Consider the following 23,004-nt stretch of genomic DNA (forward strand, 5'->3'; position numbering starts at 1 on the left):
AGCCCCGGCCGAGCCGCCTGGCTTGCGGAGCCATAAAGCCTCTCTGTTCCCAGCCTTCCCCCGGCCGCGGCTCCGGGAGCTCCGGGGGACAGCCGCGGCCGGGCCGATCGCCGCCCAGCCCGCCCGGTGCCCGAGCCGCGGGGACGGTGCCCGGCTCGGCGGGGACCCGGGGGCGGCCGCTACGGCGGCAGGAGGCGGGGGGTGTCCCGGCCGGCGGGGACCTCGGCCCCCCGCTGCTGAGAGGTCCCCGCCGCGCCCCAGGGCCGGCCGCACGCCGAAATAAATTCCATGAAATTAAAACGCGATTAAAAATATAAATAAATCAATAAATCCCGGAAGGATATGCCGAGATGGAGCCGCAGGGCCGGGGCGCTCGCCCTCCGTGCTCGGCTCCGGCCCCAGCGGCCCCGGCTCGGCCCCGCCGGCCCTGCCCGGTGCCTGCCCGGCCCGGTGAGGACTCCGCCGCTGTTTGACGCATCAGGGCCGAGCCCCGGCCGCGCGGAGCGGCGCGGAGCCGCCGCCGGTGCTTCGGTGCCGGCCTGGCGGGGCTCGGCCGGGGCGGGAGCCGTTACCTGCGGGCCCCCGGCCCGGGCAGGGGCCGTCCCTCCTCCGCCGCCCCGAGCGCCGTCCCGCAGCCCGGCCGCTGGAGTTGGAACCTCTGCTACAGATGTCCAGACACAATTCTTGGTTCGTACGGCTCCATCGCACAAGAATTGCGTTTGGACAATCAGGAGCGGAGATTCCCATCCTGGGCTCGCGGGGTCTTCCAGGGGGAATCCGGCTGGAGCCTGGAAAACAAGGACACACGGGCACCGGGCGGCTGCCCGCCGCCGCTCCCCGCTCCCCGCTCCCCGGCCCTGCGGAGCCGCTGCTCCGGCCCCAACAAGTTTCCAGCGCAGCCGCGGCGCTCCGCAGCCGCTGTCCATTCAACGGCACGGCGAGAGGCTCGGTTTTATCAACTCCTTTCTTACCCCCGCCCGAAAAAAAAAAAAAAATTAAGCCCTTATAAAAAAAATTAAACCATCATCAAGAAAAAAAAAAAGAAAAAAGAAAGAAGAAAAAAAAAGCCAGAAAACGAAAACCAGCGATTGGGCCCCGGCAGAGCAGCCCCGGTGAGCGAGGATGGGTGCGCCGGGGCCGGCTGCCGCCGGCGGGGCTCGGTGGCTCCCGGGGCTTGGCGGGGTGATGCCGCGGGGCTGCGGGCACAGACCCCCGGCTCTGCCGCGGCCGCCGCCGCTCCCGCCTCGCAGAATTCACCAGTTTCAAGCGGATCGTCCTCGAAATTCGGGCACTTTGAAAAACCGCCGAAATGTATAAATGCCCAACTGGGGTGGGGTGGGGGGGCATATTGCTAGTAATAATTAAAAAAAAAATAAAGGAAAAAGAGGAAAAATCCAGGCTTCTCCCCCAGCCCCTCCTCACCGACCGGCTCCCACGAAGTTGGGAACAAATCCCCCCTCTCCAGGCAGGGAAAATCCCGGCCCGCTGCCGGCGCTTCCCCCGCCGGTGCCGGCGGCCGCGGCCGCTCCGCGGCGGGGCCGGGCAGGTCCCCCCGGGGGCGGGCTGGGGCCGGCCGAGCGGCGGACCCCCGGCCGCCCGAGCCGCCCTCCGGCCCGCGGGGCTCCGAGTTTCCACGGGGCGCGGAAAGTGCGTCCGGCGGGGGCGGAGCGGGCGGCCCCCGCGGCTCGGCGGGGCACAGCGGCGGGCTCCGGTGCACCTGCCGCCGGCCCCGAGCCGCGCCGAGCCGCCCCGGCGCTGCCCCGCGTCCTCCACGCCGTATCCACCCGGGAGGGTCCCAAATCCGCCCGGGAGGGATGCGCACACCGGGGCTCTGCGGGCTGCGCCGGGGCCGGGCAGGGCTTTTAGTTGAACGGCACAACAATAAATGTGTTGCAGAGCCGGCGAGAAAAGAATGGGGATGACCTTCAATTGGTACTGGATTTGAATAACACCACGGGGTGATAAATGCCCATTGTGTTTTAGGAGTAATGAATCTCCACTGTCTCTATAGCACAGAAACAGCAGCTGCAACCTGGAGCCAGCCATCTCTTAAAGACACAGCTCCCAAACCCCAGCCCCCGGCCCGCCTCGGCTCGGCACGGCACGGCCCGGAGCCCCCGCACCCGCCCGGGCCCGGCGCTCGGGGCCCGGGGTGCGCCCTGCCGCGGGGTCCTGGCGCCCGGCCCCGGGGACGGCCGGGGTGAGCCCCTCTCGGGGGTACGGGGGTCCCCCCTAAGCCGCCGTGCAGGGCTGGGGCTGGGGTCGCCTCCCGCCCCTTCGGTTCCCCTCGAGGACCCCTCGCCCCGGTTCTGCTGCCACGAGAGTGGCACTGCCCGGGTCCCCAGTGGGGTACGGGGTCACCTGCACCCTACCCCGGCCCCCCACGGCAGGGAAAGTGCCGGGGATAAATAATTCTCATTGTTTTCCCCTAATGAATATTACCGACTTGCCAGGCCGGCAGCTGCGGGCTCTGGCCAGGGGAGCGGGGGCATCGCCTGCCTCTCCCCGCCCGGGGACCCCCCCAGCCCAGGCCCACTGGGGGTCCCCGTAACCGCGGGGAAGAGTGTGGGGCCGGCTCCCGCCTGCACCCCGCCATGCCCTGGGTGCCACTGGGGTCCCTGGGCAGAACCGGGGGAGGGGGGATGCTGGAGGGGCGTGCAGGGGCTGGGGGGATTCACCGGAGGGGACTGTACTTGCCCCTCCTCACCTCCTCCCCGTGTCCTTGCCCAGGGTCTGCCCGCTTGGGGAGAGGTGATCATCACCAAGAGAGCATCAGCTGACGTGGGGAGAGAAGCCCCCACAGCCCCCAGGATGCTTGGAGCAGCCCAGCCCCACGGAGCTGTGGGGTGACCCCGGTCCCTGTCCCCTGCCCCCAGCAATGTCCCCTGCCTGCGGTGGGGCCAGGTCTGGGCCAGGGGACAGCCCAGGGACAGTGCCAGGCCTGAGCCCTGAGCAGGGACCCGGGGTCAGGGATCTGCAGCTGGGGGCTGCGCTCCCACAGTCACATTCTCAGCCCTGGGAGATTTTGCCCACCCTGCAGAGGTGTGAGGGTGTCCCAGGGCCTGGGGACAGCCACGTGCCCACAGCCTCTGACACATGCCACAGCGGGGGCCAGGGGGATGCCCAGCTCCTGCCATGGCCCCTGCAAGGGGCTCCCTACGCACCCACCCCTCCCTGCCAGCGCTGTTAGCAATGAACTTGCTTCCTAGAAGGATGAAAATCAAAAGAAAGGTGGCATTAAAGAAATGCAGCAGCAGCAGCAGCAGCAGCAGCTGAAGGCCCCTGCCTGGGTCATACCATGGCCCAGGACCAGGCAGCTCTCCGGGTGGTGGGAGCCCTTGCAGGGCAGCCCCTGCCGCTGCCTCTGCTGCTGCCCCAGGCCGCTGCCCCTACAACTGCCCCTATTGCTGCCCCTACCTCTGCCCCTACCGCTGCCCCTACCGCTGCCCCTATCACTGCCCCTACTGCTGCCCCTACCGCTGCCCCTACCTCTGCCCCTAGCGCTGCCCCTATCGCTGCCCCTATCGCTGCCCCTACTGCTGCCCCTACCTCTGCCCCTACCTCTGCCCCTACCGCTGCCCCTATTGCTGCCCCTATTGCTGCCCCTACTACTGCCCACACCTCCCTGGCATTGTTTTAGCCCCGGACCTGCCGGCCTTTTAACTCGCTGTAATTCCTAATGCTCCCTTGACCACCTTTTTTTTTTTTGAAGTCTCTTTCCCAAATCTCAGCCGAGTTAATGAAGTTATGTGATCCTATAAATGTTAATTGTCTAAACTTCTTCTCTCTCTCTCTTTTTTTTTTTTTTTTTTTTTTTTTTTTATCTCTCTCCTCCTTGCTGCTTTCTGCTCCACTTGTAATAAAGAAAATATCTTGGCTGGTCTTACCCAGTTGCTTGGCAACCTCAATAGAAAAAAAGAGAACAGAATGTAACCAATCCCGAGACAACCGAAAGATTTTGGTGACATGTGACCTCTCCGAAAAGGGCAGCCTTAAACTGTCCCTTCTGTCCTTTGCTCCTGACCATTAGGGTCTCTTGCCCTCCCCCCTCCCCCCCCCCTGCTCCTTACACCAATAAATATGGATTAGTGAAATACTTTTTCCCACACTGATGAAAAGCCGGGATTGATCTTTCCACCTCCTTTATGTACCAACCTGACAAGTTTCTAAACAAAATTAAGAGGGAAGAGGCGAAAGGAGCCATCCTGGGCTGGGCGGCTGGGGCCGGATCCTGCCCTGCCACGGGGATGGGGGGTCCCTGACGGGGCGCTGGCGCCGACTGTGCCGGGCTGTGGTCTGCTCAGCCTGCTTGCTGGGTGCCAGGGAGCCCCTCGCACAGCACCAGGGCATTAGGCACTCTTTCTGACCCAAAAAGGGGAAAAAATAAATCCCGGGCCCAGCTCTGCACTCCCTCAGCAGGCGCCTGCGTGTCCTGGGGGGACCTGGCCTTGTCACGGAGCCCAGTGCTCGCGGCCAGCTGGGGAAGTCGTCTGCAAATTGCATTTCATCCTGGAAAAACCCCCACAACATGATGTCATTGGCTTCCTGCTGCACCCTGCCAGCCCCCCTCCACCTGCCACCGGCCTCCGCTCGGCCAGCATCGGCGTGGCCAGGAGTCCCAGCACGGTGGTCAGCCCCGGTGCGGCGGTCAGCCCTGGCACAGCCGTGAGCCCCGGCACGGCGGTCAGCCCTGGCATGGTGGTCAGGCCCAGCAGAGTGGTCAGCCCTGGCATGGCAGTCAGCCCCAGCACAGCGGTCAGCCCCAGCAGGGTGGTCAGCCCCGGCATGGCGGTCAGCCCCGGCACGGCGGTCAGCCCCGGCACAGCAGTCAGCCTCAGCACGACGGTCAGTGATCAGGCTCCCGCCCTCCTGCCGGCCCCCTGGCTCTCGGCTTTCCCAGGCTCCCAGCGCGGTGAATGCCTCTTTCACCAGCAGTTCCCCTCTTCCCAAAAAAGCATCACCTTGCCAGCTCCCTTCCTCCCACCAGCTGCCAGGAAAAAAAAAATTAGGGCAAGGAGAGGGAGCGAGAGAAAAGCCAATGAACTTGTTTCCAGCTTTTCCTTTGGATCAACCATCCAGCACCGGGAGAAAAATATTTCTCCTGTAAAAATATCCCCTCTCTGTGCAGGCTCTGAGCCCTTCGGCACCAGGAAGCCAGCCGGAGACACAGGCTCAGCAGCGGCAGAGGACACTGTAAGTTGGGCATCTGCTTAAGCAGTTTCTTGGCTTTTTTGGGGGGCTTGCTACTGTTTGGGGCTGAGCCCCCCCAGGGATGGAGGAGGAGGGTCAGAGCAGGGGACAGTTGGGAAAACGGGGGTTGGGGGGGTGCCGGCTGTGGGATGGGGACAGGGTGGGCACCGTGTGGTGCCCGTGCTGGCGGTGGCGTGTGGTGCTGGGCACTGGCAGCCCCGGGGTGCACAAAGCCCCTTTGACCAGCTCACAGAGGAGCTGCTCATCCCTCAGCCCTGGGACTGGCCCTGGGAGAGGACAGTGGGACCCTGGCCCTGGGCACCCAGGGAAGGCCGACAGGGAGGGGGGGCTGGGGGGCTGGGGCTGCACATCCACCTGCATGGGCCCTCCCTGGGGTCCCAGCGCTGACCCATGGGGTCCCCACAGCCCCTGTGCTGGGCTAGTCCCTGGCCAGCCACCCTAGCATGGGGTGCTGTGGGGAGCTGGGGTTGCCCCAGCTGTCCCTTGTGGGAATGGAGGACTCGCTCCCTCCCACCATGGGAGATGGTGACACCCGTGAAGCCACCAGACCCTGGTCCCCAGGGTGGCTGCAGGGATGGCTGTGGTAGGGGCTGGGATGGCCAGCCTGGTGGGACCCAAGAGGACCTGGTGGGACGTGGTAGCAGCCGGTGGCACCCAGTGGGCCCTGGCTACCCTGCTGCCGAGGCCGAGGCCGAGGCCGGCTGGCCAGGCACAATACCACAGCCCCACTCCTGAGCCGCCGCCGAAGCCCCTTTCCCAGCGTAGAGTGCCTTTGTCTCGCCTTTGTGATGGAAAGAGCCCCCCCTCCTAAATCACGGCCCTGACACCCCCATTGTCTCCTTCCCAGGGAGGTTTGAAACTCCCCCCCCCCCCCGCCTCCCCGAGGTCAGGAATGTGGCCGGTTTCTATTGGGACGGAGGAGCAGGACTGGGTGGGGGGCTGCAGGGTCACGCCGGCTCGGCGGGTCAACTCGAAAACAAAACCTTTTGAAATACCTACTCTCCATCACTGCCAACATTGTCCCCTGCCAGCGGGGGCCTGGCACAGCCCCTCGATGCCTCCAGCCCGGCCGCTGCCCACCCCAGCGGTCAGCATCTGGGGGGGGACAGAAGGGTATTGTGCCGAAGGGGACAGCTTTGTTGTCGGTCACAGCTGTCCCGGTTTGGGACGGGGACCGACTGTCAGCCCTGCTGGGGCGGGGAGAGGAGGGAGGGGGTGGGAGCACACGGGTCAGCATGTTGGGGGGGGACCCATCCCATCAGGGTACTCCTCTGTTGCCATCCCTCCGCGAGGGTGCAGTGAGGGGATAGGGAGCAGCTTCCTATTGCCCCCAGAGTGAAGCCCTGGCAGGGTGCGCGGCATTTCCCTGCCCCATGGGGCTGGGGCAGTTTGGGGTCACCCTTCTACCTCAGTTTCCCCTCGCTGAGGGAGGCGTCCCTCTGCCCACTCCCAGGGCTGATGGGTGCTGGGTCCCCTTTGCCACCCACAGCCAGGGGATGCTGGCTCTGGGCACCCCTGGCTCTGATGCCAACAGGTGTGGTCCAACCTGGGGAGAAAAGGGACCGTTCTGAGGCTGAGCCAGCTACGCCAGCCAGGGGGGGTCAGGATTTGGCCGCTGCAGGGCTCGAACATGTCCCTGGCTCCCTGCGCCCAGCGGGGCATCAAGAGGGACCCCTGGGGAGGCTTCTCCCTCCCCGATGTTCACAGCCCACCAGGGACACCCCAGGCTGTCTCTCGACGGGCTGAGGTGCGGGAGAGATGCAGCCCAGTGGGTGCTGGGACCGGAGACATGTGTCTGCCCCATTTACGGTGGCACTGATTCCCCACTGGCTGAGATGGGGATGCTGCTCCCGCCAGCCTCCAGCTCCTCTGGCAAAGCATCTATTGGGTAGGCCAAAACCCCCTTGGGTGGCCAGGATCTCCCCCAGGATGGCCAAAATCCCCCCAAGATGGCCAAAATCTCCTTGGATTTTTCTGGGTGGGAAGATCTGTAGATTTTGCATGCTGCAGAAGCAGCCTGCCGAGGAGGAAAGCAGAGTGGCGCCCGTGGATGCGATGGATTTAGCAGAGACCTGGAAGGAAAACCCAGCTGGGAGGGGAGTGCTGGCCTCCTGAGCTACCCAACAGCTGGAGGGTGGTGAAAACAGCTGGAACAGCTGGAATGCTCAGGTTGAGGGCCTCGAAGAGCAGGGAGCATGGTGGGGTCTCAGACACTCCCTCGGGTCCAGGATCCATACTGGCTGGGCAGATGCTGGGGGGCTGTACAGGCTCTGTGCCTCAGTTTCCCCACCTGTGAACTGGGCCATGGTTGTGAGCTGGATGAGTCGGGGCAGCGGTCTGGAGGGGTCAGTGTAACTCGGGCAGCATCATGGCATGGGAATGGGGACCCCTGGGGGCACCCAGGGGCACCATGGACCTTGGCAGCCAACTGGGCCCCTGGGATGTTTTTTCTTGTGAAATAAGTTCAATAAAACCAGTTCACGGCCAGGGGACTTGCACCGACCCCCCGGCCATGCACATACCCACAGAATCTCTGCATTTCTACACACACACATATACATCTTTATATATTTGGGTTTTGCAACCAAACCTGAGACTTTTAAAGCAGAAAAATGTGACATTTGAGGAACTCGGAGCTTTTCAAAGGCTTTGCTGAAAATCTCAGAAAATTCCAAGGGAGGGGTGGAGAGAGAGAGGTGAGAGGTGGCCAAAAATCTCAGCCCTGGGTCCAAAAGCAACTTCTTCCTGTCAAAAAAGAAAATATACTGTCGGAAATGTGCAGTGCCTCTTTTTCCGGGCAGATGCTTCCAGGCCTGACGCTGGCTCTGTGTTACAGGTATCACCATGCGTGCGTGGAGCCGTTGGGACACCCTGGGCCCTGTGGGGACCTGCCACCTCCCTGCCAGTCCTGCTCCTGGGGTGCGGGGACCGTCACAGCCCTGTGCTAGCAGAGTGGTGGAGATGGAGATGCTGAGCTGCAGCGCAGAGCTGGGTGGTCGTCACCCTGAGGACATGCAGTGGGTGCCCTGGCAGGTAACCACCATTTCCCCCTTCTCCACAGGTTCACTTGGGGGGGTGTCTTCCATTGCATGGGCAAAGCCGCTTGCAAGGTGTTGCCGAGCCCCCAGCGGCCTCCAAGTGTCTGCCACGAGCCCCGTGGCAGCCGGGCTGCGGGGGGAAGGCAGGCTGCAGACCTGGCTGCAGGGACAGGGATAATCCTGACCCCAGCCGAGCCTGCGAGGGCAGGCACAGGACACTTCATCCCTCGGCCACTCCTGGCCCACCCGTGTGCTGCACATTGCATCGCCCCATGCCTCAGTTTCCCCATGTCAGAGCGCAGTGACAGCACCCCCTTCTTCCACCCACCGCAGGGGTGGTGGGGCTGTGGACAGAGTGGTCTTTCCCTCTCCAGTCCCCAAGCCAACGGCTGGGGCGTTGGTGTGTGCAGTGCCAGGGCAGCAGGGCCGTGGCTGTGCACCAGTGGCGGAACCGCACCAGGCCAGGGATGCTGCATCCTTGGGGCAGGGCACAACAGGGCTGAGAACACAGTGGGATTTCCTGGGAAAAAACTCCAGGCAACGATGAGGTGTTGCTCTTGCTCACCGAGCAGCATCCCAGGGCTGGCCCCAGCCCAGCCCAGGGCATGTCCAGGCTCGGGAGCCCCTGGCCCCAGTGTGGTGCAGGGTGTCAGGGCTCTGTGGGCTTCATCCCAGTCTGCAGGCTGGGAACCACCCTGCTTGGCCTCCTGGGATCCAGGCCTCCCAGAATCCTGTTATATCCAGCACTGCAATCCCTCTCTGCCCTTCCCAGGTGCTGAAGGCAGGGGAGGGCTGTCTGTGACCCCCAGGAGAGGACACAGGGATAGAGGGATGTGGGGACATAAGAGATGCAGGGATGTACAGGGGAAGGCATGTAGGGACAAGGGGATGCAGGGATGTAGGGACAATGGGATGCAGGGATATAGGGGCAAAGGGATGCAGGGATGAAGAAGGGAAAGGATGCAAGAACGCAGTGATGGAGGAATGTGGGGATGCAGGGATATAGGGGTGAGGGATGCAGGATGTGGGGATGGAGGGATGTAAGGGTGAAGGGATACAGGGATGAAGAAGGGAAGGGATGCAGGGATGCAGCAATGGAGGGATGTGGGGATGCAGGGATGTGGGGGTGAAGGGATGCAGAGATGAGGAAGGGTGGGGATGGAAGGATGTAGGGACACGGGGATCAGATCCAGCTCTGGTGGACCCTGCAGCCCCTGACTCCCCACCGAGTGCCGGTACCCGGCTGCCCCCGGCCGTGCCGCGCCGTGCTGCGCCGCGGGGCCTGGAGGTGGCAGCAGCGGCCGAGCGCGGGGCCGGGCGGCGGGGGGGCGATGCAGCCGGGTGCGTGTCCCCGCGGGACCGGGCCGGCCGTGGGCTCCGCGGGCATCCCCGCTGCCCTGCCTTCGCCCCCGCCCCTGTTCGGGCCGCGGGGCCGCGCCCGGGGGCTGCTGCGGGGGGAGAGGGGCTGCCCCCGGCCAGCTCTCCCGGGGTGTGTGGGGGCACACAGGCGGGCACGGTCTGGACACGGGTTAGGGGTCCGGCTGTGCTCGGCTTCTGGGGTCGCCCCCCGCCCCGCTGCTCCTCTGCATCGCCGGGGACCCCCGCTGCCCCCCTGGCCCCCCACTCTCTCCGTTGCTTCTTCCAGGTGCCGCTGGAGCATTCGCCCCCCGACCCCCCCCCTGCCGCAGCCCTCCCGGGGGCCCCTGGCAGCGGGGGCAGCCGGCTGGAGCGCCCACCCGGCCAGGCCCCTGCCCTGCTACGGGTGGGTGCGGGTTGGCCCACGCATGGCACCGGCCATTCACTTGGGCTGCGGGGCCACAGCGGCAGGGGGGTGCGCGGCACGGCTGGTGGGGGGCTGCAGCTGCTGCTCCACAGGAGGCGGCCCTCTCCCAGCTTGCTGCGGAGCCGGAGGCCGTGTTCATGGCGCGGGTGGTTAACGGGTGGCTTTGGCCAAATGGCCCAAAGGCCTCGGGGCTGCCGGTGGCCCCCACACGTTGCAGGCACGCTTGAGGGGCCGCAGGTGGCCAGCCATGGCGGGCAGCCTGGGTGAGACATGACTTGGTGGGGTGGGCTCCCTTGGCACGTGATGGGGGAGAGCCACCCAGCCACGACTCGGGACACGAGGGCCCCCTGGCCACCAGCCCGCCTGGCCAGGAGCCTCCCCCGGCCATGATCACCCCTGGCTACCGCCCCCCCAGCCACGAGCCCCCCATCCGCTTGCCCATCACCCAGCCACGCGGTGCTGGGCGCCGCAGGACCCGACCCCGAGCTTGGCAGGGGGCACACGGGAATGCCCAGGAGCATCCTCAGGGAGGGGGTACCGGGGGTGCCTCCGCGGCCTCTCACCCCCAGCCGTGGGCTGCGGGGGCTGTTTCCCGATATCGGGTTTATTTAAAGAAACCCAACACCCACACCGACCCCCCGCCCCCGGGGCTCACGGCGGGGCCGGGCCGGGGGCGGGGGCGGGGGTGCGCTGAGCGCGGCGGGTCTCAGCCCGCCCCTTCCCCGCCCGCCGCCGCCATGGGCGCCGCGGGGCCGCTCTGCGCCCTGCTCCTGCTGCTGGGCATCGGCACCGGCACCGGGCCCGGGCCGGTCGCCCCCCGGGTGGTGCTCGCCCTCCTGGCCCGTAACGCGCAGCACTCGCTGCCGCACTGCCTGGGAGCCCTGGAGCGCATGGACTATCCCGCGGGGAGCATCGCCCTGTGGTGAGGGACGGGGACCCTGGGGGGAGCCGGGACCCCGGGGTGCGGGGGCGGCAGGAAGCCGGCGGGCGGAGGGGGCTGTGGGGGAGTGGGGACCCCCGGGGTGAGCCGGGATGCTGGGGTCGCAGGGACGCTGGGGGTAGCGGTGAGCCCCGGGGGAGTGGGGATGCTGGGGGGGGAAGAGGGGTCCTGGGGGATAGGTGGGACTGGGGGGGAATGGGAAGCCGGGGGTAGTGGGGACCCAAAGGGCAACGGCGAGAGGGGAACGGGGAAGCTGGGGAGAGTTGGGGGAGCTCGAAGGGATCTTGAAATAACAGGGCCCTGGGTGGAGGCAGCAGAGATCTGAGGGAATGGTGGCTTGGGGGGGAGTGGGGACCCGGGGGGACAGGGACCCTGGTGGTAACACCCCCCCACGCCCCAAAGGGTGAGGGGTGACACTGCCCCGGGTTCGAGACCCAGCAGGGACCCGGGAGGGGCTGGGTGCTGCGACACAGTGAGGGGACAGGACCCCCACCTTCCCCCCCCCGAAGCTGCAGGGCTGGCAAGGGAGGGGAGCCCTGGGCTCAGGGGGATTCTGCGTCGCCAGGGGCAGGCACTGCCTTCCCCCTCCCTGCAGGGCTCGGCCCCAGCCCCCCCTTCCCCAAAGACACCCCCAAACCACCTTTTGCCGTGCTGGGGGGGCAGCTGGGAGAAGACCCCCATTCCTTCTCTTTCACACTCCGCCGCTGTCTCTCGCCTGAGCTTGTTGGAAACTTTTCTGTAGCTGCTTTTGCGGGGGACCGAGGTGGGGGCTGGCAGGGGAGTCCTGGCAGGGGTAGCTGGGCTGGGGCAAGGGGCGGCTGCCAGCAGCAGAGGAGCAGGGGTCCTCCCTTCGCCTGCTGCAGCCCCTGGGAGCCCCCAGCTGCAGGGCCCTGCGGGGTGTTTCAAGAGCTGCCTGCGGAGCTGGGAGCCGTGGGGGGCACAGGTCCGGCCTTGTCCCCTGCATCCCGGAGGGTCCTGGGGGGAAGCTCAGGGCTCTCTGATGTGTAGAGTGTGGGGACTGGGGAGTTGCCCCAGTGCAATGTGGGGCTCAGCCCTGTCTGTGCTGGGGTGCCCAACAAACGCTGTTGTGAGGTGGGGTGGAAAAGCTGGGGACGGTGGCCGTGCATGGCAAAGGAACGTTTTGGAGGAGGATTTTAGCTGCTTGTCAGGGCCTTTCCTCTGGCTGCTGGAGCTGTGGGGTGCTGCGGGGTGTGTGGGGTGCTGTGATATGCATGGGCAAGGGGGTGGTGGGCAGCTGCAGGGTTGGGACGGGGACGGCATGGCCAGGGCTGCTGCCAGGCTGCAGGGACATGGCAGGAGAGCTGTGGGACAGCCTGGCCGGCCGTGGCACCGGGAAAGAAATTACCCATTCGCGTTCCCCCTCCTGCCAGTGCAGCCTCGGTTCCTTCAAATTACATGTTGTGCTCCCAAGCGAGTCTGTCGCTGGCTCAGCGTCTTGGCCCTGGGATTGCTTCTAGTGTGGGGAGGGGGCTGCGGCTGTCCCTTGGGGGGACCCCAGGGGCTGACGTCTTCTCACCCCAGGTGTGCGACTGACCACAACTCGGACAACACCACAGCAATGCTGCGGGAGTGGCTGGGGGCAGTGGGGAAGGACTATCACTCAGTGGCCTGGAAGGTACAGGAGGAGCCCAGGTGAGGCTGGGGGAGTGCGGGGGTGGGCAGCAGGCACGGGCTGCCAGGGGCTCCTGAAGCAGCACTCTGCTCTGCTCCCTGTCCCTGTCCGGGGACACTGCCAGGAGCCGCATGGAGACAGAGCTGGGCTGACTCAGCCTGCCAGCATGCAGCAGCATGCACCAAGTTTGTGCGTTCCCAGCGAGCGGGGTTAACCCCTGCCTCCCCCCTGCCCAGCTCCTACCCCGACGAGCTCGGGCCCAAGCACTGGAGCGACAAACGCTATGAAAACCTGATGAGGCTGAAGCAGGAGGCTCTCACCTACGCCCGGGAGCAGCAGGCGGACTACATCCTGGTAAGGGACACGGGCACTGCTGGGGAGGGGGCTGGGGCAGGTGTCCTCACGCCTCCAGGACCTGTGCTGTCCCCACAGTTTGTGGACACTGACAGCATCCTGACCAACAACCAGACCCTCAAGTTTCTCATGGCGCAGAACAAGTCGGTTGTGGCCCCGATGCTGGACTCACAGACCTTCTACTCCAACTTCTGGTGTGGCATCACACCCCAGGTACGTCCCAGGGCAGGGGATCCCCGCCCCCCCCCAGCAGAGGAGTCCCCCACTGTAGAGGCTTCATGCCAGTGTGCCACAGGGCTACTACCGCCGGACGGCTGACTACTTCCCCACCAAGAACCGGCAGCGGACGGGCTGCTTCTCCGTCCCCATGGTCTATGCCACCTTCCTGATCGACCTGCGGAAGGAAGAGACTTTGCGGTTGGCTTTCTACCCGCCCCATCCCAACTACACCTGGGCCTTCGATGATATCATTGTCTTTGCCTACTCCTGCCAGGCAGCCGGTGAGTGCTGAGGGGATGGGGGGAGGTTTGGGGGGGCTGCAGTGCTCACCCGTCCCACCCGGCAGGTGTGGAGGTCCATGTGTGCAACCAGCAGCGCTTTGGCTACATCAATGTCCCCGTGAAGGCCCACCAGACGCTGGAGGATGAACACGCCAACTTTGTGCATCTCACGCTGGAGGCCATGGGTGAGTGCCTGTGGGTGCTGGGGTCATGGAGGTGTCTCCTGCCCCAGGGGTGAAGGGACCTGGTGCTGGTCCCCGGGGCAGGGCTGTCAGCCCTGGTTCCTGACCGCAGGGGTGTGGGCTTCACTGACCGGGTGTCCCCTCTCTCTGCAGTGGATGGCCCCCCCATGCAGCGCTCCAGGCACGTTTCCTTCCTCCCCAAGCCACTCACAAAAATGGGCTTTGATGAAGTAAGTGCCAAGTGGACCCCCCCACGTCCCCCTGTCCATCCCTCTATCTGCATCCATCTATGGCAAAGCCTGTCGCAGGCTTTGGCCAAGCCCCCTTCCCCCATCCTGCAGTGGCCGGGCAGGCTGTGTCCCCACCCTGCGACAACATGCCCCCTTGGAGGGGCTCTCCCCTTCCTCTTCAGATCTTCCTCATCAACCTGGTGCGGAGGCCGGACCGGCGCCGGCGGATGCTGGAGTCCTTGCAGGAGCTGGAGATTGCCCCGCGGGTGATGGATGCCGTGGATGGGAGGTGACCATGGGGGAACACATCTCTACTTTGCCAGCATCCTGCCGTCATCTTGGGGAGGTGACGGGGTCAGGGGACACACACACCTCGCCAATGCTGTCACTTGCCTTGCAGCACCCTCAACAGCAGTGACATCAAGGTCTTGGGGGTGGACCTGCTCCCCGGGTACTATGACCCCTTCTCTGGCCGCACGCTCACTAAGGGTGAGGTCGGCTGCTTCCTCAGCCACTACAACATCTGGAAGGAGGTATGGGGCTGCGGGACCACCTGCATGGGGCTGGACCCCGTGAGCATCACCAGGTCTCTGGAGGATGTGGGGAAAGGGGTGTCTTGTCAGGGTGAGTGGACCCGTATGGCCCAGCATGGTGCTGGAATGGGTTTGCACCTCTGCCCCCTCCCCACAGATCGTTTCTCGGAGGCTGGAACAGTCAGTGGTCTTCGAGGATGATGTGCGCTTCGAGGCCGCCTTCCCGGCACGGCTGAGGCAGCTGATGGAGGAGCTGGAGGGAGCGCAGCAGGACTGGGACCTCATGTAGGTGCTGGGGCTTGGGGGGACGTGGGGTGGGAGTCCCTGGGGGTGGCTCTCATGGCTCGATGCCCGCCCTGCAGCTACCTGGGGAGGAAGCAGGTGAACGCAGAGGATGAGGCACCTGTGGAGGGCGTGCGAAACCTGGTGGTGGCCGGGTACTCGTACTGGACGCTGGCCTACGCCATCTCCCACCGTGGGGCGCAGAAGCTGCTGGCTGCTGAGCCCCTCTCCAAAATGCTGCCGGTGGACGAGTTCCTGCCCATCATGTATGACAAGCACCCCAAGTAAGGAGCGAGTGGTGCAGGAGGGGTGCTTGTGGAGCGGCATGGCTGTGCTGGTGAGGGAGCATGTGTTTCTTCTCTGCTGTCACCATCCCACCCGGCTCCCCCCTGCCAGTGTTACTCATGCTGGAAGAAAACATCTGTAGCATGAGCTCATTCCACCCCAGCCGCTGCCTGGCTGCCGGCCGCTGGAAAATGGCCCTCTGCCAGTGCTGGGTGGGGGGATGGTGGTGAGGATGGAACTGGGGCTTGATGCTGGCCCCACACATGAGTCTTGGCCCCTTGGCAAGAGAGGAGCAACCCCCTGTACCCTGGCGCTGGGGGTCTATGTCGTCCTCTGCCCCTGGTTGTGGGTCTTAGCCCCACCTTGGGGCACCTCTGTGCCACTCTTCCCAGGTGGGGGTCAGCAGCAAGGTTGAGTCTGGGGAGGGGGAGGCGATTTAGGGAGTGTGTGAGTGCTGGCAGCAGAGTGTCCTGGGGGAGGAGGGGGTAGGAAAGCCAGTGAGGAGAATGGCAAAATGGAGGGATTAGGCATGTAAAAGGGAGGCTGGAGGTGGATGGCGGGGTGGGTTAGTGCTCTGGATGTGAACCAGGAGCAGCTGGGAGTCCCATGCTTGCCTGGATAACCCAGACAGCCTGGCCTGGGGCCAGCCAGGGCCGGGCCAGTGAGGTGCTGTGCCAGAGACCCCCTCCGCTCCAGGGCCGGCCCCGTGCCACCGAGGCTGGTGGGGAGAGGTGGGTGCCATCCCCTCTGCAGTCCCTCTGTGGTCCCTCCCCAGCCAGGCTCTGCAGGCAGCAGCAGTACAAGGCAGACCCCCAGCTTGGCTGCCTTCCCTGGACCCCCTCCCCGGTACCCCGTGTCCCTCCCCATCACCTGCCCTGCACAGTGCCTTCCCCAGGTGATCAGTACAGTTTTTCCAGCCTTTTTTTCTCCACTGGACCATGCTCTGTAAGCCAGTCTCTCCTCTCGGGTCCCCTCTGCTTTCCCCAGCGAGGATTACAAGCGGCACTTTGCCCCTCGGGACCTGCTGGTGTTTTCAGCTCACCCGCTCCTGGTTTATCCTACCCACTATGCTGGGGACAGCAACTGGCTGAGTGACACCGAGACCTCCACCATCTGGGATGACGATGGCAAGAAGACCGACTGGACTGGCTCACAGAAGACCCTGAGGGACTCACGGGGCAGCGCTGGCCACCTCCGCTCCACCGCCCGTGACGAGCTGTGACGGTGAGCGAGGCTGTGGGACCTGAGCACGTGGTGCTGGGGACAGGGGACAGAGTGGCTGGGAAGCATCTCCCTGCGAGCGCAGTGTTTGGATGTGTCCTGGGTGCCTAGTTCCTTTTTGCCATGTGTCAGCAGCTCTCCCCATCAGACTCAAAGCACTGGGAAACAGAGATGAGGACCTCTCTTCCAGGCGGGGAAAGGGATGTGGGGCTGCAGTGGGCTGGAGGGGACCCAGGGACCGGATCCTGCCACTCCCCAGCCCCTCAAATGAGGAAGGGACAATGCTCCTTCACCTCCTGAAAAAGTCACCCAGGTTTGGAGAGAGCTGAGGGCATTTCACGGGGGAAAGCTTCACCCCGGTGCTGCTGCTTGCTCCCTGGGCTGTGTCCCTGTGGCGGCTGCAGGCATGCAAGGCAGCGCTGCCATGGTTAACGGGTTAACACCGGGTCAGACTTTCCCTGTCTGAGGTTGCTTATGCTGGCAGCAGAGCCTCTCCTGCGGCCAGGCTGGGGAGGCTGGAAAACAACCCTCCCGCCGCCTCTGCTGCAGGCGTGAACACGTCGTCGTCGGGGCTGCTGCTGCCTGGACAGCTAACATTTGCATCCTTGCCTCCTAGGGATGAGGGACTGTGACCCCGCTGGGAGCACCGCGGGCCAGTGGCCTGATCCTGTCTGCTCCTGCTTGAGAGACACAGCTGCCCTGGACAGATCCCCCAGGGTTCTTCGAATTTGCATGTGCCAAATCCACCCAAGGCAGGATTCATCCCAGGGCTCCTGGAGAGCCTGTTCCCTGCCAGGTGGAGGGACTAGGGGAGCGCTGTGCTCTGCCTCTGCTGAGGACATGTCTCCAGGACCAACCTGAGCGATGCCAACTCTGCCGTCTCCCACCGGCTTGGACTTTAGGGAGTGATTTTCAGGCCAGGGGCTGGCTCCTGTGGTGGCACACGTGGCCTCCTGCCACCAACTGGGCTTGTCCCTGGCCTGTGCCACGTCTGGGCTGAAGCCCAGTGAGGATTAAATCAGACTGTTTGAGCTGACGTGACGGGTGCTGGCTCTGCCGGGTGGCATCGCCCCACGTAATGTCCCCAGGGCATACCTTGCTGGGGTTGCCTCAGAGGTGCCGCGGTGAGGGTCTGGCAGTTCCCCCTGCCCAGGATTGCTTTGGGAATGCAAACTGTAATGGGGAAAGGGAGGGAGGAGGGTGGGCTGGGAGTGTGAGACTGAAGCTCTCCCTTGGGATCCAGGCGTGAGAAGGTGGGTGGCATTTCCACGGAGCTCAGCTCCCCCCCCGGGGAATGCTGATGGGAACGATTTCCGTCATTGGTGCTAGGTTTGGCCTTGGGACTGAAAACCCAACACCAGCCTCAGCGTGGAGATGTGCAGCCCAGTCCTGCTGGGCTCCGGTATCTGTCACCTTTGCGGCCAGCTCTGGAGGAGGGTGTTTGCTTTCCAAGAGCCCAGGCTTGTTTGGTGTAAACCTCAGCTCCTCGGCAGAGCAACATTTGGTTGAAACCGAGAGTTTTCTGGGGTGGAGGAGCAATTTCCTTAAAAACTCTGCAAGTATCCCTGGGCTGGGTGAGCTGGGGTGGTGTGAGCTCCCTGCCAGGTCCCCCTGAGCTGCCACCTCTCTGCACCCCTGCCTGGCAGTGGCCCAGCCCCTGTGGCCCTGGAGCAGGTGCTGGGGTTAGCCCAGGCGGTGGGTGGCTGCCTTCACCCAGGGTTTGAGGGGCTGCACCCCTCTTCTCCCCACAGCTTAATGAAGGTGATGGAGCAGTGGGTGGAAGCCTCGGTAGCTGAGACCCACAGCGGGATGTCCAAGGCCACCAAATGATCCAGGAGAGCTGCAGGTTGAACAGCTATAGCAGGGACCTGAAGGAGAACAACCAGCTCCAGGAGATCACGCAGGACCTGAAGATCTGAGTGGATCTACTGGAGAACACGGAGAAGGAGATGGCCAAATGCATGGTCTGCAACCACAACCACCAGCCAGTACAGGCACAGGTGGCACAGCAGGGTGAAGAGGTGATGGCAAGCTGGGGACACTTTGCTTCCCTGCCTGTCCCCTGGTTGCAGGTAGCCTCAGTGCTATGGGAGGAACTGGGGATGGAGCAGAGGAAGGAGGCAGCCGCAGCACTGCAGTACGTGTGACTGAGCCAGGGCCCCGGTGCTTGTGCCTGCGCCTGCTGGGACATAGGTGAGGAACTGCCAGTGCTGGGGCACTCGGTGCAGGGCACGCAGCCGGGCAGGACATGCCGACAGAGCCCAGTGCTTTGGGAAGCTGCGGCAGTGGTGGTGGGAGACACCGCTTCTTGGGCTGCCTTCTCCACTGTGAGACCCGTAACAGGTCTGCGAGGAGGAGCCAGAACTCCTCCAGCTGTTGGAAGCTCCAGGGTTCTGGCTTAAAACCCACGCAACTCAAAACCGGTGAGGCCAGCCCTGAAACTTGCTGCAGCTCAGTGGGACAGCCCTTGTGTGCTGCAGAACTATGAGTTGAGGTGACTTGTGCTTGCCGCAGTTGACAAAGCCAAAGTGGTTTTGGACCCTGTGGAAGTCACTCCCATCACTCCCCACTTCCCGCTGGAAGCTTCCCTCCAGCCTGGGCTGGTGGAACAGGGATGGAACATGGATGTGAGCCACAGAACCAGGGACTGCCTGAGTTCAGCCAGCGGTGTGGGTGACAGGGGCAGAAGCAGGGCAGAGCCAAGTGTGACGGTTTATTTCATTTCAGTGCCAAACTGCCATATGAAGCCACCGCAGGGGCTTGAGCGGGACAGGAGCTGCTCGCTTCTGTGTGGGGACAGATGGGGGCTGCCCCAGCACCCAGCCAGGCTGCCCAGCAGGACCAGCTGTGCTCCATGCCATGGTCATCCTGGAGAGTCCGCAGCACCCTGTCCATTGGCCATGTGGGTCCCCAGGGGTTCGCGTCAGCCCCTGTCCCCCCATTCCCCTGCAAGCGCTCTCCTCTGCTGGATGTGCTCCAGCAGGCAGGTGGCTGCCTGGGCCAGGACCTGCTTCAGCCTCTCCTGCTCCTCAGCGCTGAATGGAGCCAGGACATAGCTGGACACTGTCACTTCACCTTCTGGCCGCCCAATGCCAACCCTAAGCCGGGTCATCTCCTGGGGAGGCAGAAGAAGGAGAGCTGGAGCAGCTTTACCTCAAGGGCTGGGCTGAGATAAGAGCTGAGGCAAGGGGACAGTGCTGTGAGTGGGGCTGGGCGGTGAGAGAGCCAGCCCCTCGTGTTTTCCAGGTGGTTTTGAGTGCTTGCTCCAAGAAACATGATTTTGGAAAACAGTTTTGCTGGGCTGTGCTGAGATCCCAGGCTCCTGCCAGGCCTGGCAGAGACGCTTGAGCTAATTGTTTCCATGTCCTCCATGGCAGCCAAACCAACATCAGCCCTCAGGGAAGCAGAGGGAAGGAGGGGAAGGAGAAAAGGGGGAAGAAGAAAGGGAGCAGGGGCTTGTCCGAGGAGAGTAAGAAGAATGGGAGCAGGGGGCTGACAAGCCATGCATTGAGGTAGGGGCAGGATTGATCCCCTTCCACTGAGGCCCACTCACATTGGAGTGCAAAGCACTGATGCAGGATCGGACCCCGTTGTGTCCCCTTGGGAAAGAAGGAGAAAATCCACCATTAGTCTGTAAGAGACACCCCCTTACACATACGGTATAGGCTCGGGGTCTCTCACTGCAGGGACTTGGGAATGTGGTCCCAGCCAGGGACTGCAGGCCCTGTGCCCTGGCTCTGCAGGAACATCTAGCCCCTGGGGCTGCAAGCAGCTGTGGAGGGACGAGGGAAGCAGGGCTGGGATAGCACGTTCTGTGCACTCAGCTCTTGCTGCTGCTGGTGCATGTGTGACTGAGCACTATGGCCCAGTACCATCCCTGCCCCATCCCGCAGTGGAAGATTTCCTAGGTTAAATGTCTCAAGGCTGACAGGAGCTGGCACTGGGGCAGGCAGAGTGCTATAAAAAGCCCATGCGGTGCAGCCGATGGGCTGGATCCAGCTTGCAGCCGCTTCCAGGAGGCTCCCTGCCCTTCCTGCCAGTGCAGGAACTGGGAGACTGCCCAAACAGCCAGCTGTTGCCTCTGCAACTGGGATCAAGCCCAGGGCTGGTGCTGGTGCTGAAAACACCAGCAGGATGGTGGGATGGGGCCAGGAATGGCCCATGTGCCTGTAAGGGCATGACAAAGCCTTAAAACAGCTTGTGCAACCAGAGCTGGGGCCGCCCCGTACCTTGCACTGCCTCCCAGTTTGATGGCCACCTTGCCCAGGGCCTTGTCCAGGTCATCATGAACCAGGTAAATGTCTTCTGGGCGGAGGCTGTAGATCTCAGCTTTGGAAACAGAAATACAACCCAAGAAAGCAGGGGGAGGCAGACTCACCAGGCCCTGACCCTGCGGAGCGGGGCTGCAGGGGGAAAGCAGGGCTGCCACAGGCCTGGTGGCACGGCAGGTTTTGGGGGTGACCGAGCTGCTCACCAGCACTGGCGACACTGAGCCCGTTGAGGTTCATGAGCCTCCGTGGCTTGAGTAGCACCAGCTCCAGGCCGTGGGCTGCAGCCAGGGCGATGTCGGAGCAGCACCGCCTGTCCACCCGCCAGCCCTTGGCCACCGCCAGCTGCCGGGCCAGCCAGTCCACCACCGCCATGCCCGTGCTGTGCCGCGTCCCCCACAGCCCGTAGTTGCCCAGGCCGGCCACCTGCCCGCCGGGTGTCAACAGGGCTCTGCTGGGCTGCCATGAGGCCCCCAGCCCCTCCACGGGCCTAACCCGTGCCCCCAGCACCCCCCAGGCCCACTCCTCACCGACTCGACCCCTCAGCCTCCATTCCCTCGGATCCTATCCCCCCTGCTCCCCCCAGCTGGCTGGGCTCCCCCAGCCCCAATCTCCCCGCTGCCCCCCCCCACACCCCTGGTCCCCCCCAGCCCCAATCTCCCCGGTGCCCCCCTCACCGCCCCGACACCCCCCCAGCCCCAATCTCCCCAGTGCCCCCCTCGCCACCCTGGCCCCCACTCGCCCCAATTTCGCCGCTGCCCCCCCCACATCCCCGGTTCCCCCCCAGCCCCGCTCTCCCCGGTGCCCCCCCCCACACCCGCGGTCCCCCCCAGCCCCGATCTCCCCGGTGCCCCCCTCGCCGCCCCGACCCCCCCCCGGCCCAGCCCCGCTCTCCCCGGTGCCCCCCTCACAGCCCCGGTCCCCCCCGGCCCCGCTCTCCCCGCCGCCCCCCTCACAGCCTGGTCCCCTTAGGCCCCATATCCCCCCGCCCGCCCCCTGCCCCGCAATCCCCTCCCCTCCCCCCGCCCCTCTGCGCGCGGAGGCCCCGGCCCCGCCCCACCATGACGCGCGGCCCCCCCGGGCTGACAAGCAGCCGCGCGCGCCCCGCCAGCTCCGCCGCCAGCATCGCGCCGCGTGCTCCCTTCCCCCGGGACGTCACGGCCGCGCGCCGCCAATGGCCCGGCGCCGCCTCGCCTCGCCCCCGCCGCCATCTTGCTCATGGGCAGCGCCGCCATCTTGCTTGCGGGCGGGCGGGTCCGGGGCGGTGGCGTGGGGCTGAACGCGCTCCGCCCTCGCCGGGGCCGTACCCGCCGCTGCGGTAAAGGCCCGCGGCTCGGCCGGCCCAGCCCCCAGCGCCAGCGAGGAGGGGCGGCTGCGGCGGGGCGCGGGACATGCAGCTGGGCGAGCTGTGAGGGCCCCCTGTGGGGGCACTGTGGGCCGCGGCCTGGGGGCGGCCCCTCAGGCCGGAACGGGATGGCGGCCGCTTGGCCGGGCGGTGCCGGGGGAACAGCTGCGGAGGGCCGAGAGAGGGTCCCTGCAGAGTGTCTTCGGGCCCGTGCTTTATGTTATGTTACTGCTCAACGCTATCCTTAGCCTTTAGGCATGGCTGGGTTTGGGGATACATGATCCCTCACCTTCCCCCAGCTGCCCTCCAGCCCTGGGTGGCTCCTGGCCCTGCCAGCAGCGCAGAGCTTCATTCCAGGGCTGTGTGACAGTCCCCCAGTCCAGTAGCATGGCACCGGGCTTCACTCGCAGCTCTTTTCCACAGCTGGCAGAAGGTGCTGGACCTCTCCCATGGCTGGTGGGAGGATGCCGTCATCTGCTCTTTGAAAGCTATCAGCCTGGATTCACAGAGGGTGAAGGGTCCCCAGAGGGCTGGGGTACACCAGGCTGGGAGCCGGAGAAGGGAGGCAGCATCTTTAAGTCTGGCTCTCGTGCTGGCATATGGCTGTAGGATGCTGTTAGTCTCTTGCCAGGCTGATCTGGGTTAGTTTGACCAGGGCTGGGCTGGGCCAGGGTGGGCTGAGGGATCTTGGTGGTGCAGGCAGAGCTGTATGAGCAGTGGGCAGAGGTGTTCCTCCAGCTCTGTGACTTCATTGCTGAACTTCTGGAAGGTGCTCACACTGGTGCCTGCACAGGAGCAGCCCAGCCTGGCTCATCTGGCGCTCGTACTTGACCTGCAGGTCAGCCACTGCTCCCTTCCCCCTGTCTGCAGACCCAGCTTGTGGCCAGGCAGATAGGGCTTCCCTGCAGGACCAATGTCTGCTTGACCAGGAGCTCTACTGCAAGGCCCTGAAGGCCTTCACACAGGCAGCCGAGCTGCAGCCTCACCACAGGGTGTTTTGCCACAGGAGATAAAGCCAGGGCAGTGCTAGGCTGTCCAGCTGGGCTGGCCCTGCCATGGGCTGCCTCCAGCCTTGCCCGTCTCCTCTTACAGCATTATGTGTCTTGCAGCTCTCAATAAGTTCCCGGAGTGCCCTCAGATGCTCAGCAGAGACCTGGAGGAGGATGCAAGGAACCTTGATCTGTGTGTGCTTCGTCCCT

General features: G+C 64.6%; 2 protein-coding genes across 2 annotated transcripts; one reads left to right on the forward strand and one right to left on the reverse strand.

Annotated features, from left to right (window-relative positions):
• Positions 1-10,748: 10,748 nt before the first annotated feature.
• CERCAM (cerebral endothelial cell adhesion molecule) lies at positions 10,749-17,231 on the forward strand. The gene is made up of 13 exons (XM_055793843.1): positions 10,749-10,954; positions 12,515-12,625; positions 12,842-12,959; positions 13,038-13,172; positions 13,255-13,459; positions 13,525-13,644; positions 13,795-13,871; positions 14,054-14,160; positions 14,272-14,404; positions 14,562-14,689; positions 14,767-14,970; positions 15,959-16,195; positions 16,809-17,231. Exons 1-12 carry the CDS (start codon positions 10,770-10,772, stop codon positions 16,191-16,193), a joined length of 1,758 nt encoding a protein of 585 aa, XP_055649818.1. The 5' UTR covers positions 10,749-10,769; the 3' UTR covers positions 16,194-16,195; positions 16,809-17,231.
• A 1,661-nt stretch (positions 17,232-18,892) lies between these two features.
• Positions 18,893-21,649, reverse strand: PTRH1 (peptidyl-tRNA hydrolase 1 homolog). The gene is made up of 5 exons (XM_055793844.1): positions 21,521-21,649; positions 20,667-20,886; positions 20,422-20,521; positions 19,746-19,791; positions 18,893-19,307 (listed from the first exon to the last, which is right to left on the reverse strand). Exons 1-5 carry the CDS (start codon positions 21,584-21,586, stop codon positions 19,116-19,118), a joined length of 624 nt encoding a protein of 207 aa, XP_055649819.1. The 5' UTR covers positions 21,587-21,649; the 3' UTR covers positions 18,893-19,115.
• Between the last annotated feature and the right edge of the window lie 1,355 nt (positions 21,650-23,004).

This window comes from Falco peregrinus, chromosome 1, assembly GCF_023634155.1.
Source record: "Falco peregrinus isolate bFalPer1 chromosome 1, bFalPer1.pri, whole genome shotgun sequence".
In the NCBI taxonomy this organism is placed as follows: domain Eukaryota; kingdom Metazoa; phylum Chordata; class Aves; order Falconiformes; family Falconidae; genus Falco; species Falco peregrinus.